This window comes from Tachypleus tridentatus, chromosome 9, assembly GCF_004210375.1.
Source record: "Tachypleus tridentatus isolate NWPU-2018 chromosome 9, ASM421037v1, whole genome shotgun sequence".
Classification (NCBI taxonomy): domain Eukaryota; kingdom Metazoa; phylum Arthropoda; class Merostomata; order Xiphosura; family Limulidae; genus Tachypleus; species Tachypleus tridentatus.
The window spans coordinates 75,567,781-75,582,600 of NC_134833.1; the positions used below are offsets into that span (position 1 = coordinate 75,567,781).

A 14,820-nucleotide genomic window follows, 5' to 3' on the forward strand; every position below is an offset into this window, starting at 1 on the left:
TACTGTCCTCAACTTCACATTGGACATATGCTGGTGCACTTCATTCAGCTACAACAATGGGAGTGCAGATGGATCTCTCTGTCTCTTTGAAAGAATCATTTTCAAACCATATGAAAGTCTTTTGACCTCCATGGTTAAGAAAGTTGATGAATCAACGTCAACACCCATCTTTTTCCCTAACGTTCATTCCAGCAAACCTCCAAGATTCACTTCCTTTGGTTCCGGGTGCAGGAATTCCTCAGGTAAATATTTTACTCCTGTTCCATGATGCAAAAGAATCATTCATTCACGTTCTCAGTTGTTGGAATCCTCTTCCAATGGCAGAGACCTGCCCAATCAACCCAGGACAGGATCCATGAAAGTCAGTAGACTTCCCTTGAATAAAAAAAATAGACATGGTCAAAATCAGAAGGGCTCTCCACCCAGTTTGCCTACATATAAATAAAAATGGCCACTTTGATACAATGGAACTGTCAAGGTTTACGTTTGTATCTAGATGACATCAAAGCACTGAGTGCACATGGCATAAAAGGCTCAAAAATAGGCCTGGGATGCTTTTTATAGGCATCTCACACTCTCAAATTGCATTGCTTTCCAACAGGCTCTGGACATGCTCAAAGCCAGAAGGAATCTTGGATTAAGTTCACAACCAGCATGTTTTCTATAACCAGTTCCAAAGTCTTATGGGACCAGATTCAAAAGGTTGGTGGGCAGTATAATTCTTTCCCCCTTTCAATCTTGCTCATTGATGGCAAGGAAGTAGCTGATACCTGGAGTATTTCCAGTACTCTTGATGAAAGCTTTTGCCGGGTATGTAGCACTTCTGCTTCATCTTCCACATTTTTAGTCATCAATACTCGGGCAGAGCGATCACATCTTTCCTTTCGAGCTGATTGTGACTATAATCACCCCTTTACACTGGTGGAAGTCAAACTGGCTCTTCATCGGTCTGGCAGTATATTGATCTGACCAGATTATATACACTACAAGATGCTGCACCATCTATCTCCTGCTTCTCTTGCTATTCTTCTTATTGTTTTTAACTGGATCTAAGCCTGGGAAGGATCCCAAGATTCCTTTAAACTACTGTACAATTGCTGTACAGAATCCCTTGTACAGTTTTTGTGTTCACTGCTGAACTGTATGCCATTTCTCTTGTCCCTGATCACATAAAAGCTAAACAGTACTCAAACTGCACTATTTATGCTGACTCGCTAGTTCTTTACTGGCCCTAGAATCACTTCACATTAGTTTTCACCCTGTTCTCTCTGATACTCAAAACTGACTGACCCATTACTCTTTAATATCTACTTCTAGCTAGTTCTTCTGGATACCAGGCCATGCTGGTATTCGTAGGAAAGAGCTCAGTGACACCATAGCTAAGTCTGTCTGCTCTGGCACTATTGCTGCTGTGCCTGTTCCATACATGGACTATGGTTCTGTATTCAAGGCTCAGTTTCATAACAGTTGACAGTCAACTTGGAGTGAGTAATGTGAAAACAAGATTTTCCAAATAAAACCCTCTATTGAACTTTGGCTGTCTTGCTTCCATGAGGATTGGAAAGAGGAAGTTGTCCTAACTAAACTACACATTGGTCACAGTTTTTTTACTCATCATTTTCTTTTATTTGGGACTGATGCACCAATGTGTTGTCTGTGTGACACTAAAGTCACATTAACTCACATTTTACTGCTTTGCCATCATTAATACTCTTAACGAAAGCACCGTTTTAGACATGTTTTGTCCCGATGTTTCTCTAACATTGGACATTGTCATTGGTGATGGCGACATTATCCATGTTACAAATGTTTTTAGTTTTTTTAAATGCTGTTGATCTTTTTTATGCTATTTACATTTTTAATTCATAAATTAGACTTTTGTTTTTAATATGATTCCTTTTTATGAATTAAAGTACAACCAGTTCGATATGAAATTAGAAAATGGCTGTAACATCACATAACTTGAAACCAGGTGACTAATGCTGATGTTTGAACTTACCCATTAGTCATCCTGGTAAGTTATAATGATTAAAATTATGCTACAGAAAGTCTTTTAAAACTTGTATTACTTTATTTTCTCAAAATGGCCGTTATGTCAAATAACTCGAAACCAGGACTGGAAAGGCCAACTTCAGGTGACTGACTTTGATTTTTGAACTTACCCATTAGTCATCCTGGTGAGTTATGATAATTAAAATTATGCTACAGAAAGTCATTTAAAACTTGTATTACTGTAGTTTCTCTCTTACTGCTGTAAACTAAAAACTGTATTTAAAGCTATTTAAGTTTTTAATTCAAAAATTGAACTTTGTTTTGTTTTACCTTGATTCCTTTTTTATGAATTTTAATAATTTTACTTTCATCTTTTTTCCAGAAGTTTGGCACAGATAGCATAGTTGCTTTGCTCTGTAAAGTGTCAAACCAACCAACCTGCATGATCCTCCTCCTTGTGATTCTATTCTTTTCCCTCCATCCACATTATTCATGTTTATGCTAGTATCTTTTTGTCACAATTCATTTGGTAGAACCTCAGCTGCCACATACTCCCAGACCTGAAAATCCTTTTCTAAGGCTTTTTGTCATGTTTCTTATTCTTTACTTGAGCTTTGATCTATCAAATATCTTCTTCCAGTGTGAGGTATCCTTCTCATTTTTGTTGTCTCTTTTGCTTTTAACCTATTTCAATCTCTTGCTCAACTTCTTTGCTTTTGTACACACTTCACCTTTTTCAGCAGCTATATATTGCAACCCCAACAGCATCACTAGGGAAACATTACATATACTTGGTTTTCATCATGGCCTTGATTTTCTAAAATCGTCTTTAGTTTCCCATTTTACTGATTTTCTTTGTTTCTAGGATTTGCTTGTTTTGGATGATTTCTGGAGTCATCTCTCTCAGCTTTACTGTTTTATCTTAAGGACTTCAGTGATGAGGGTTTTGAGGAAGTTTCTTACCCATTGGAAACTCCAGCTGAGGCAACTAAAGAGCAGTATTCTTTTTCCCACTTTTCTCCATCTAGAGGGATCACTACAGGTTTCTCATCCATCAAAGTCTTTTAGTGTCATTCCCTTTCTTTCTTCTCATCCCCTCAATACTTTTGATATCCCCCTCTTGGTGGGGTTGGAATCATGGATCACAGTGGTGACTCGATTCTAACATAACCCCTAGGCTTAGGTCCTGTGGGAGCTTCACTCTCCAACTTTGTACATCTGTGCACTCCTTTTGCAGAAGAACTTTGGATCACACACATGCTTTCTCATGGGCTTTCCCTGTTTCTCCCCATTCAACCCTTTCTTTCCACCCTTCCCCAAGTTTCCTAGCATCTTTAGCACCTGGAGGAGGCTGTACCTTCTCTTTTGTTATAAACACCATAGACCAAGTCTTCAATCCAAATACAGGGATTTTACTTCTATCGTTTTGTTGTTTTTACATAAATGGGTGATTGGTGACCTATAATTGTGTTATTTGAACAAATATGTTTTCATCTCTTAGTTCAAGATTGATGATTTTCTAAATCTGAGATGGGTTTTCAGTCCTGGAGTGTGAATGTTTCAGATGCATTTCTTCATGAGTAATTTTTTCAACTATTTGTCATTTGATTTGATTCATCCATGATAGTTCTATTTTATAGTTTTAGACCCTTCTCTTTTGGTTGGCTATAATTTCAATTTGGTTGTAACAACATTCACCATTTCCCAATTAGACAGCAGTTAGTTTAGGAATTTATAGTGTTACACTTCAAAGTTCACTTTCCCTGGTTGATTTTGTGAGATGAAAATGAAATGGCCTATTATGTATCTCTGTGCTACAACACACATTCATACAGTAATCTGCTTATATCATTATAGATCATTCTATTTTAAAGGAAGTCTTTTTGACTAATTTGCTGGGCAAGCCTGACCCTTCTCTCATGTCTTCTTTTCCTGTGTGAAAAGTTCTGTTTCTTTTGTGGGCCAACTTCTCTTTAATCCTTTATTCCTTTTATATTCACCCATATCTCCCCTTTTTATTGTACTCTGGCCAATTTCTGAAGTATATCCAGAGAACCAGTGTTTGTCTTTGCACCTCTTCCTCCATATTTTCATGTTTAACTATTATGGTGGCTCATACAGGCTCACATGACTCTCAACATCCTCTTTTCCCTAGTTTGCCTGGATTTACTTATATTCACAGAGGCCTCTTTGTCTGGGTGTAGTGTGGTTCTAGATAGTTGCACCCTTTATGGAGTCTAATGTCCAAGTGAGGTTTTTTTTTATCAATTTCAACAAAACATTGGATGTTCATTGATCTAACCAACATCTTTTTACTCTTATTGATCATTTTTTTATGATTCATTCAGATAACTCCACTGTAATTTTTTTAACAACAGCCAAGAGAGAGGCATATACTTCTGAGACCTCTACTTTCTGACTTTAGACTTTCTCTTCAGGGTCTACAACCAACATATTTGGTTGTTAGCTTGTGATTTCCAAGAATCTTAGAACTTGGTGGTGGATCAGCTTTTTCAACAAGGCCAGATCCATCTCAGCAGGTTTCACTTTTTTTTGTCTCCAGTCCATGACTTTACAGCAATTACCATGGATGTTTAAGTAAAAGTTAGTCCAATCTTTTTCTATGTATTTCTTAATGACTTTCCATTTTCTTCCATGGTTTTAGCAGACATCTTCTGAGCTTTTCTTATCAGTCATCCTTCTTGTATAGTTTTTCTCCCTCAAAAGTGCTATTTTATTATTCTTGCTTGTGAGAGACATCACTTTGACATTATGCTTTGGAAACCTTCTTTACTTCTTGTCACAATGACAGGTTGATTTTTCTTTCAGTTTAACTTTTTCTCTACAAGATTTGGGCTGCCAATTAGAGTGATCAACTGTTTTATTCAACCAATTTCCCTTCCATTTCTTCTTTGTAAAATTCATTCTGACCCTGATCATCTTCTTTATCCTGTATGGGCAGTTTTTTTTAGTATCATCTTTTTCTTGCCATGAAGTTTCTTTTCCTGCTGTAACTTATTTCATTTGACCTTGACTGGCATTAAACAGCTCATCTGGCTGCTTTATTCTTCTATGTATCATAAAACTTTTAGTCTTTTGTAAGTCTCTTCACATTACATTTATCATCAATGACTCTTCTTGCTTCTAGCTGTCCATATTTCCTGGATGAGGTCATGCAGCAAGGATATAGATGATCCCTGACATCTTTGTGTGACATTACTTTTTGTGTTTTCACCTTGTTCTGGTTTTCATCTTTCTCCAATCTCCATTTTATTCTATGGAGATGAATTATTAACTTTTTTTCAGCTCAAACAGTTACCATATATATCTAAATTACAGAGACAGTGGAGTCCACCATGTAGCAGGTGCTGTCTCACAAGAAATACCTCTCTTTCCTAGAATACATTTCACCTTGGGGATTATGGACAGTGTTTATTCCATCTGCTCCAGCTTAGTGCTAAATGTTGAGATTGTTCATTTTATGCAGGACTGCTTTGATAGTGTGTGTGTATATATATATTAGAAAAAATTAATTTTATTGAAGTTAAGTAAACAAAATAAAAAGTAAGAACTGCATTAAAAACAGTAAATTCAAACATCTGACTAACTGTATTAGTTTGTTATTAACAAGCCAAAAAAAAACAATGCATGTTTCAATTAGTGCAGCATTTTTTGTATTTTTTGTTTATTATTTTTTAATTTAGTTTGTCCAGCTTGTTAATAACAAACTAATATATATCTTTTACATTTTAGGCATACTCACACCTGACATTTGCTTGATGTTTCTATTTGTGGGTGATCTATCGCACAGTCTGGTAATGTGGTACTATGCAAATGTGATGATTCCTGTTTCGTTTGAGTACTTCTCTGGTATGCTTCTCCATGCACATTCCTTCCTCTTGAGGGTGAACATGTTTGGTGGGACAGGGATTTGAATCTGCAACCTTCAGATTGCAAGTCAAATGCCATAACCACCTGGCCATGGAGTAAAGAGAGAAACATTGCTTCCCAAAGAATCTGGGTAAGTTGACATGGAGAATTCCCTTTCAGGTCAGTACAATTTCACTGGTATGGGATTAGAGTAGGCTTAACATTTACCTGGAAGCACAGTACAAGCCATCTTCATACATTATGAACCAGACAGCAAAGAAATCTTGTGTTTAACTGTGAAAACAATTATGGGATGATTCTTCACTGAACTTGTTTATCCTGGTAAGCATTTTATGTAAGTATTTATCATTTAGTATATCTTGACTTATTACTTTAGCCACACTACATATCCACACTCTGTTGACTGCTTGAGATTTAAAAGTCAGTTGACCATGCTTTATATGTTCTGCCCATTTATGCAACACTAGAATCATGCACGAGACTCTTTTTGTGATACCTTTTGCTCTGTCACCTTTACTAAATGAAAAGTATTCCTGAGATGGGATGGAGCCTCTCACCCAGTGATGCTCTGCTAGGTCTCGTTACACCCTAATGTATGGGCAACATGCTTCATGAATTTTTCTTTCCTGTTGTTATATTCAATTTCATAAAAGAACTAATATTTTATTTTTTTTAGCTAAACCAATCCCTCTACCATGTAATTAATGTGGGATTCTAGCTGTTGGGTGTGTAGAAAGGTTAGTGATGTTTTTGAAGTTAACATTTTCCTTATATGTGAATGTATTTCAGATAGATACTCATCTCTACACATCATGGCTGAGTCTTTTTTTTGCAGTGCAAATGCTCTTGGGTTCTACTGGAATGTGTGTTGCTATCCTATTGATGGAGGGTCATAGTCCAATGCTTATTGCATGATTGGCATAATACATGTTAATAAGGATAAGGGTGAGATTGCCTTTCAAAGCTTGGTACATTGATAAAAATATTTTCAATTGTGTTGTGAGAAAATAGCTTTCAGTTCTATGGAGAGGTGAGTATTTATTTGAAATATTTTTATATTGTACCACAAAACGTAATTTCTGTAGGTTGAAAAATTTCCATTACTTTATAACCTACTTTCCTTTCTGAAGCTGACTCTTCTTACTTAAATGCTTCTTGTGTCCTTAGCAGTTGGATAAGCAAAAGATACTGTAGCTCCATGGATGAATTACCAAGGAGGCAAGAGATAATTTAAAGAATGATCTCTTCTGTTTTGTAGATGCTGACTACCTTTCAGTAATGCAACAGGTGGAAAATGTTTTTTTTGGTGATTACATGCTGATTGGTGTTCACAATTTAATGCTTATAATGTTTAACATTTTTTTGTTCATTTCAGAGTTTTTAAAAGAGTTCACCAAATGGGAAAGTAAGTGGTAGTAGAAAACATTTTTTTAAATAAGTTGTGTGGAAATTAATTTGTTTAAAATGTTCACATCATAAAATTTAAAACTTGATACTCGATTTTTTTAACAGTTTCCTGATTCTAGACAGTTTTTCTGATCACCTAATCTTACATACAATTATATATATCTATTTTTTTTTTAAATAACACAGTGTGTTCAGGTGCTTTGTTTTCAAAGTTAGGTGTGTTTACTACCTGAAAAGAAACTATAACAGACAAGCAAAAGGATATATAATATAATGGAATATGTTTAGCATAAATATTTTAGACATGTATATCTTGTACTCTAGTTAATTTATCCTTATTTAAGCTAAGCAAATGCTTTCAACTCTTAAAATTGTTTGCTTTATTTCATTTTTTCCTCTTTTAAGATTACTGTGTACCTGGGGAAAAGGGATTTTGTTGATCACATTACTTATGTTGAACCAATAGGTAAGCATATGTATATGTGTAAAAACGATTTTCCTTTGGATTAAATTAAAAAAAAAGAAAAAATATTATTTCTAAATACAGTTAATTACTGCTCTCTATATGTGTTAATTTATTTTTTTGGTGCAAAGTAGTGATTGAACTTCAATATTCTTTTACTATAGTTGATTTTCTGTGGTATTTTACCCTGATATTCAGTCTCTGTTAATCAATTTATTTTCTCCTTGAATTCTTCACAGTTTAAGATGAATTTTGAAGTTCAAGTTACAACTTCTGATATTCTACCCATCACAATAGGAATTACACAGGTTTCAGATCTGGAGGTTTCAACTAAGGATTTTCTGGTTATTATTCATTGGAAAATTATTTGTTGTGTAAGGTCTAAACCTGTTCATGATGACAAAAATTTTAACCACCTAACTTGCCATGGCTTCCCAGTTCTCTCCTGTAGAATCTAGCAGGCCTATTTCAGCCTTTTTGGATATGATTTCTCAGGTATGTTCCATTTTATATCGCAGAATTTATATGATACTGTTCCTTCTTTATTACATGACATCCCACTCTTAGAGTACGCTGTTTTTCTCTTCTCCTGATGTCAGGGAAGTATTTCTAAGTCTTTGAAATCATGTAATCTATGAGACAAAGTCTGACCTTTCATCTTTTTTTTTTTTTTTTTCTTATTCTGATCCCATGCTATCTCCCATAACCATTTCTCACCTTGCATCTTCTCGTTCTTTACCAGTAGGGGTTTTACACTTCATGTGTCTCAATGTTGGATTCATTGTTGTGAGCAGTTCTGGTGATTATCAGGTGTTTTCTGGTCTAGTAGGGGTGCATTTGGCCAATTTTCTTCCCATGGGGAGGGAATTTACTATCGATACTTGGGCGATCAAAGGTTTTTGAGAAGGACTTTTCATACATTTTGTTTTCCCATTTCATGGTTTCCCATACCTATATCATTCATGGTACCTCAGGATCCTGCTACCAGTCAATATCTTTGAAAAAGCTATCAAACCTATCAGTTGGCCTTTCCCAAGTCTTACTCCAGGTTTTTTTCTCTTATCCAACAAAACTGGGAGTTGGCATTTTGTAATCAATTTGTCCCACCTCAATAATTTGTGGATCATCCCCACTTTATCAAGGAAGTTCTTTCTCACACTGAAGAGGACTTTTTTTCCAGGACTGTTGATGATGAAGATAGGTAGATGTCTTGAATGCTTATCAACATATTCTTATTTCTCATCAGTCTGGGCACTGCCTTTGATTTGTTTACTTTGGGGTTGTGTGTCAGTTTTGCACTTTGCTTTTCAGGCATGTTTTGACATTGTATGTAATTTTTTGAGTGGTCAAAGCCTTTGTGTGACTTCTACATGTTTGAAGGTTGAACTTGCATCAGTAAATGAATAACTAGTTCCTGTTAGCTCATTCCTATCTGGAGCCTTTGTAACACACACATTTGCTACTGACAGAATCAGCTTGTGTTGTTTGGATTCTTAAGTTCTAGAAGTCTTTTGCCTCCAAATATCTTATCCAGTTGGGTGTATTTTTCAACAACAACCTCAGTTGGACCCAACTTTCTCCACTTTGTATTTGTTTGATGGAGCTTTTAGTTCTTCCCACCCTTGCTGCTCACTCTCTGCACATGTGGTTTTATCACTTGGACTACCTAGCAGTTTTGGGCCTAGTGGAAGCTTGACTTGTGGCCCTTGTTCATCAGTAAGGTTTGGGTTTTTCATGTTTTGTCAAAGGACATCAAAATTCCACTTCTTGCCTCACCTCACTTGCCCAAGGTATCTGTTTTCTTCCCATCTCCTTGGGATGTGTTACAGGAACTCCTCACCCATCAGGCTATTAAACCTGTTCCAAATCATTCACCAGGGTTTCACTCCCATCTCTTTGTTGTTCCTCAAAAGACCAAGGACTGAAGACCTGTCATTGATCTATCTTGTCTCAGTTGATTTGTTTGCCTCTCACTTTTCACCATGGTGACTTACCTCACTTTTCTTATGAATGTTCTAGAGCTCTTACCCATTTCCTGGGCTTTGGATTACTTTCTTTCTGTTGCCAGACGTTATGTGGTAATGATCCATTCTGCCAATTCAACAATAGTGGCTTTCATCAATAACCCAGGTGGCACCCAGTTTAGGTCTCTCTGTTTTAATACATTGTATCTCCAATATTGGGCCCATATACAACACATTTACTTAACTGTATGTCATGTCTAAGGTACTTTCAACCTTGTGGCTGATTATTATTCCTGCCCTAACAGAGTGGTCATTTCATCCTTTCGTTTTCAAGTGACTCTACAGTCTGTGAGGTTTTTCCTCACATTGATGCATTTACTCCTGCACTTAATCAACAATTACCCTCCTTTTGGTACCTGGTACCTTTTCTCTGGCTTTGGCTATAGATGCTTTCAGCCAGGATTTGTCACACAAATTCCTATATGTTTATCCTCCAAACCAATTTCTTCATCAGGTAGTTTTTATTATCCATGTCACTACATGCCATGTCCTGCTTATTGCTTTCTACTGGCTAATTCAACCATTGTTTCCTTGTTTACTCCAACTACAGTTATTCTCTCCTTTGCCACTTCCTTTATTACGTGACCTCCTTCTTTAAACCCAATCAGCAGTTCTGTATCTTGTTCTTCACATTCTCTGTCTACTTGTTTGGTTTCTGTCAAGTCCATGGCAAGGAGATCTGGTCTGTAGTCTCTTAGATTTCAGGTTATCAGGCAGCTTCACCATGCACCTTATATCATTTCCATTATAACAGGGTTTTTCTCTCACCCATCCTTACCATGTATATCTATTCCTTCCAGATTCATCACATTGCTTTTCCTGATTGGGATATTAATGTGATCATTCCTTTCCTTATTTTACCTGTGTTCAAACATATTTCTCATATTTTTTGTTTCACCTGTCTCTTAAGGAATATTTCCTTCTTTTTTCAACCTCTAGGAATTAGCAGTATGACTTGTTTGCCATCAACATTACATGCACTCTGCACACTTTACCACTATACCAATCTTCTCCTTTTTCTGGATCATTTTCTCTAGGAATCAGCAGTATGACTTGTTTGCCATCAACATTACATGCACACTACACACTTTACCACGATACCAATCTTCTCCTTTTTCTGGATCATTACTTTGTTCCCAAAACCTTGGCAGCTCATGAGGGTAACTCCTCTTTTTTGCCTTTTTCTCTCATCTTCACACCCAGCCCCATCCTAATAGACTTCTACGTCCTGTGCATGCCCTTTATTGTTATATTGCTCACATGGCTTCCTTCTGTAGTTTCTGTCTCTTTATCCCTTGCCAATCCTCTTCATTCAGAGATCTCTCCCCTTTTACCCTTGCCACCTTGCCAGTTGGTTTATTCCTCCTTTCTACTTTACTTTGTTCTGTGTTACCTTTTGTCAAATCTGACACATCACTTTTTCCTTCTCATCTTTGTCAGGCTTTGAAGGAAGACCTACAATCAGCAATGTGAACCAACCCTACAGTATTCATTTCCCATTAGTTAAATTATATCACAGTTTTGGATTCCTCAAGTTTTTGCATTCCACCTTCAGACTTTGATGCGACTTAAGTCGTTATTAATACATTTTTCTTGCATGGGCTTATTCTTCATAACTTGATCACATAGATCTCACTCTGTAGTGACTGGTGCTTGATGAGGTATTCGTTAATTCAAAATCTGCACTGTACACCATGTTGATCAGTGCTTTTCTTTCCATAACTTCATATGCTCACCTTTGAGATGGGGTGTTTCACAAGATTGCTTCCTAAATTGGCCCACCCCAGACCATCCATTGACTTCATAGGTAAAGATGAAGTGGGTAACTGTCCATCCCTGCCTTGCCTGTATTAAATAAGTCAGTATAGTCTGCTCTTCAAAATGGGGATTTATGATCATCTATTGCACTGCCTCAGATGTTTACATTCCTCTGTGCTTTGAAATAACTTCATCACATTACAGTTCAATTCTTGGGCCATCTCCTGGATGTTAATTCTCAGTGAGTGGTTTTGGATTACTGATGGACCAATCAACATAAACCTTCACATGTGTTTGGTTATGATTCTTTATCCTAACACAAGTTTTCAGTTTTACCTCGTACACTGTACTTTCATGTGTTTTATGTTGCATGCACATGAGCTCCATCTTTTGTGCAGTTCTGTCTGGAGGATGATGTTTTTGGGGTGAATATTTTCCCACTAGCACTCCATTTTAGATTTTCATCTACCTGAGGCTACTGTTGTGCAGTGGGGTAGCAGTCAGATTGGGTTTGTTTTGATGTAAACTTCCATCTCAACACAGTTCTTCTTGTTATCATTCGTATTTCAGTTTTCCAGATGTATAGTAATGGTTGTTGATTTTCACACGTGTGCCCCATTTTTAGTTAAGTTCGAAAAGTGTGTACTTCTGTTCTATTCAGTTTAAAGTGAATTTTTTGTGGACAGAAGGTACCATATTGGAAGTTACTATATGCCTGTATTGAGAATATACTTCAGATAGGTACTTACCTACTTTCATATGTCCTATTCTTCCTTTCCACATAAAATTAGTGCTTCCTTTTTACTTAATCTTGAAGTGGTAGTTTTGTAGAATTGAATATAATCAGGAGGGTGTGCCACACTCCTTTTTCTTGAGGGTGTTAAATGATGATTTGCATATGAGATGTAATGAATCCTCATTGATTATAGGTATGTTGGATCTCAAGGCTTTTTGCATGCAAACAAATTTTTTACATATAGAGGGCACCAATGAATGAATAAAGCTATGATGTGAAAGGAAATAAGTATCAAAAAAAATATTTCCAGTATAAGAAAACAATGATAATAAATAAACAATAACTTTTGGTTTTTTAGTTATTTTGTCATAAGTATAAAAATGCCTGAAGATTAGACTTTCCCTACTTTCACCTGGGACAATCGTGGTATTGGTTGTGCCAGCACTTTAAGAGGTATGATGTCATTATTTCTTTGTATATAATACCATATTTTCTCAATCATTGCAGACTTATGCAATTGAGAGTTTTTCCTCAGTATTTTCTCTTAGGGCATACTATGTGATGCCTAATATTTTTGGCTCATTGTTTGTAAAATACTGATTTTTCTTTTTTTGTGTTAAATACTGTGTTTATTCTTTTGTCTGCATCTCGTTTGAATTAACATTTCTATTTCACCACTATAAATTTTTTCCTGCTGGAACCTTGAGTTACCTTTACCTGTCAGAAATCAATGAACTCAAGAATACCACACAAATAACATGGTAACCACTTTTAAACTCTTGATAGTATGAACCCCCTCGATAGGACTGGTAATAAAATCAATTAAATAAATTACCAATCTCTACATCTCGAGGACCTAAGTCTTGAGAAAAGAGAATTAAGGAGAAATGGATAAAATGTGGATGGAAGACAGATATTAAATATAACAATAATACCTCTTTGAAAGCATTTTCACATGAGTGGTTTTTAAATGACATTAAATTTTGATACAAATTTACTGGGAGTTGATTGACAAATAAGGTAAAAAACAGGTAATATGAGAGGTGAGTACATAATAAATGTGTGTAAAAAGCACAACTGGATCGTGTAATTGGCCAACTTATGGTTTTTACCCAGTAATGATTAATACTTAAAAAAATAACTATCAGTGTTTGACTGACTATTTAGCATTTAAATTGATTAATAATTAGAGGAAATGTAATACGATAATTACTTTTCTGTAGGTTGTGTACCCTGATAGAAAGAATTAATTCTTCAGAGAAATGGCAGTTATATTAGTATTCTTAATTTGTGTTTTGCTGTTTTATAGGATGTCAGGAATTGAAGTTATATTTACCAATGTTTTAGGGAAGAGTTTAATCTTGGGTTTTATTCTTCATCTTGTAAAATACTTTTGTTTGTTTTATTATAGTAAATTAATTTTGTTTTTCATATTTTATGTTTTATATTTTTGTAGATGGAGTGGTTCTGATAGATCCAGAGTATGTGAAAGATCAACGAGTTTTTGGCCATGTTCTTGCTGCATTTCGCTATGGTCATGAAGACTTAGATGTTTTTGGGTTGATATTTCGAAAAGATCTGTATCTTGCATCAGATCAACTCTATCCTCCCTTGTCTAACCCAGATAGAAAACAATCATTAACTCGTCTTCAGGAACGACTTCTCAAGAAATTAGGGCCAAATGCACATCCTTTTTATTTTGAGGTGTTATAAAAATTTAAGTTTGGATATAAATTTACCAATTTTTTCTGCCATTCATTTTCGTGTAACTTAAATATGACTGTAAATATTAGGCATCACATTTTTTCTTTGTTCACATGGGTAACTGTGTCTGAGAGTTAGTTTAGTTTTCAAAATACAAATTTTAAATTTGTTTTTATCTTTCATATTGTTACCTAGATAGATATTGATGTTAAATTTATGGCTAACTCTAGGAACAAAAATTGTAATAATTAATAATTTAGTATAAGTTTTTTGTCAGTATGATTTGCATAATTATTTCTAATATTCTGAATGTCAGATGGTGATATCCTCTTTATTGGGTGGGTCTTAACTTATCATAACCAATTCATATCACTAAAATCTTTCCCTAGTGCAATTATAATAAGTATATTTTTACTCTACCAAATAGAAATTTGGCTTCTTTTGGAACAACATTTATCTTTGAATATATTTCTATAAGTCTTTTTTTATGTTCATGTGTGTGACAAACTGAAGATTACTACTAATGACATTAGTTTCAATTTCTTTTTATCAGATATTGTTATTTAGTCTTCTGTCTTTTGTCTATTCATCTGATATCAGCTTCCCCCTTATTGCCCAGCATCAGTCACACTACAGCCTGCAATAGGTGACACTGAAAAACCATGTGGTGTTGATTATGAACTTAAAGCTTATATTGCAAATATAATTGAGGAAAAAACTCATAAATGGTAACTTGAGTTTGTTTCTGTTTTAGTTTAAGTTTTCAGTGCAAATGTGTCTGTGCAAAATCCAACACTTATACATGATTGATTTGTAAAATTATCCTTTATATTAATACATATTAT

The 14,820-nt window shown here is 35.4% G+C and overlaps 1 protein-coding gene across 13 annotated transcripts in view; it reads left to right on the forward strand.

Moving 5' to 3' along the window:
- The window catches only part of LOC143225522 (beta-arrestin-1-like), a 45,255-nt gene that overhangs the window by 13,461 nt on the left and 16,974 nt on the right, over nucleotides 1-14,820 (forward strand). For all 13 annotated transcript variants that reach the window (XR_013013902.1, XR_013013903.1, XM_076455132.1 and 10 more), the window contains 3 exons: nucleotides 5,746-7,288; nucleotides 13,728-13,975; nucleotides 14,576-14,703. Coding sequence is in view for 11 of the 13 variants with exons in the window: in XM_076455132.1 (XP_076311247.1) it covers nucleotides 7,162-7,288; nucleotides 13,728-13,975; nucleotides 14,576-14,703 (503 nt within the window). In the remaining 2 variants the exon portion in view is untranslated. The remainder of the gene's footprint in view (nucleotides 1-5,745; nucleotides 7,289-13,727; nucleotides 13,976-14,575; nucleotides 14,704-14,820) is intronic.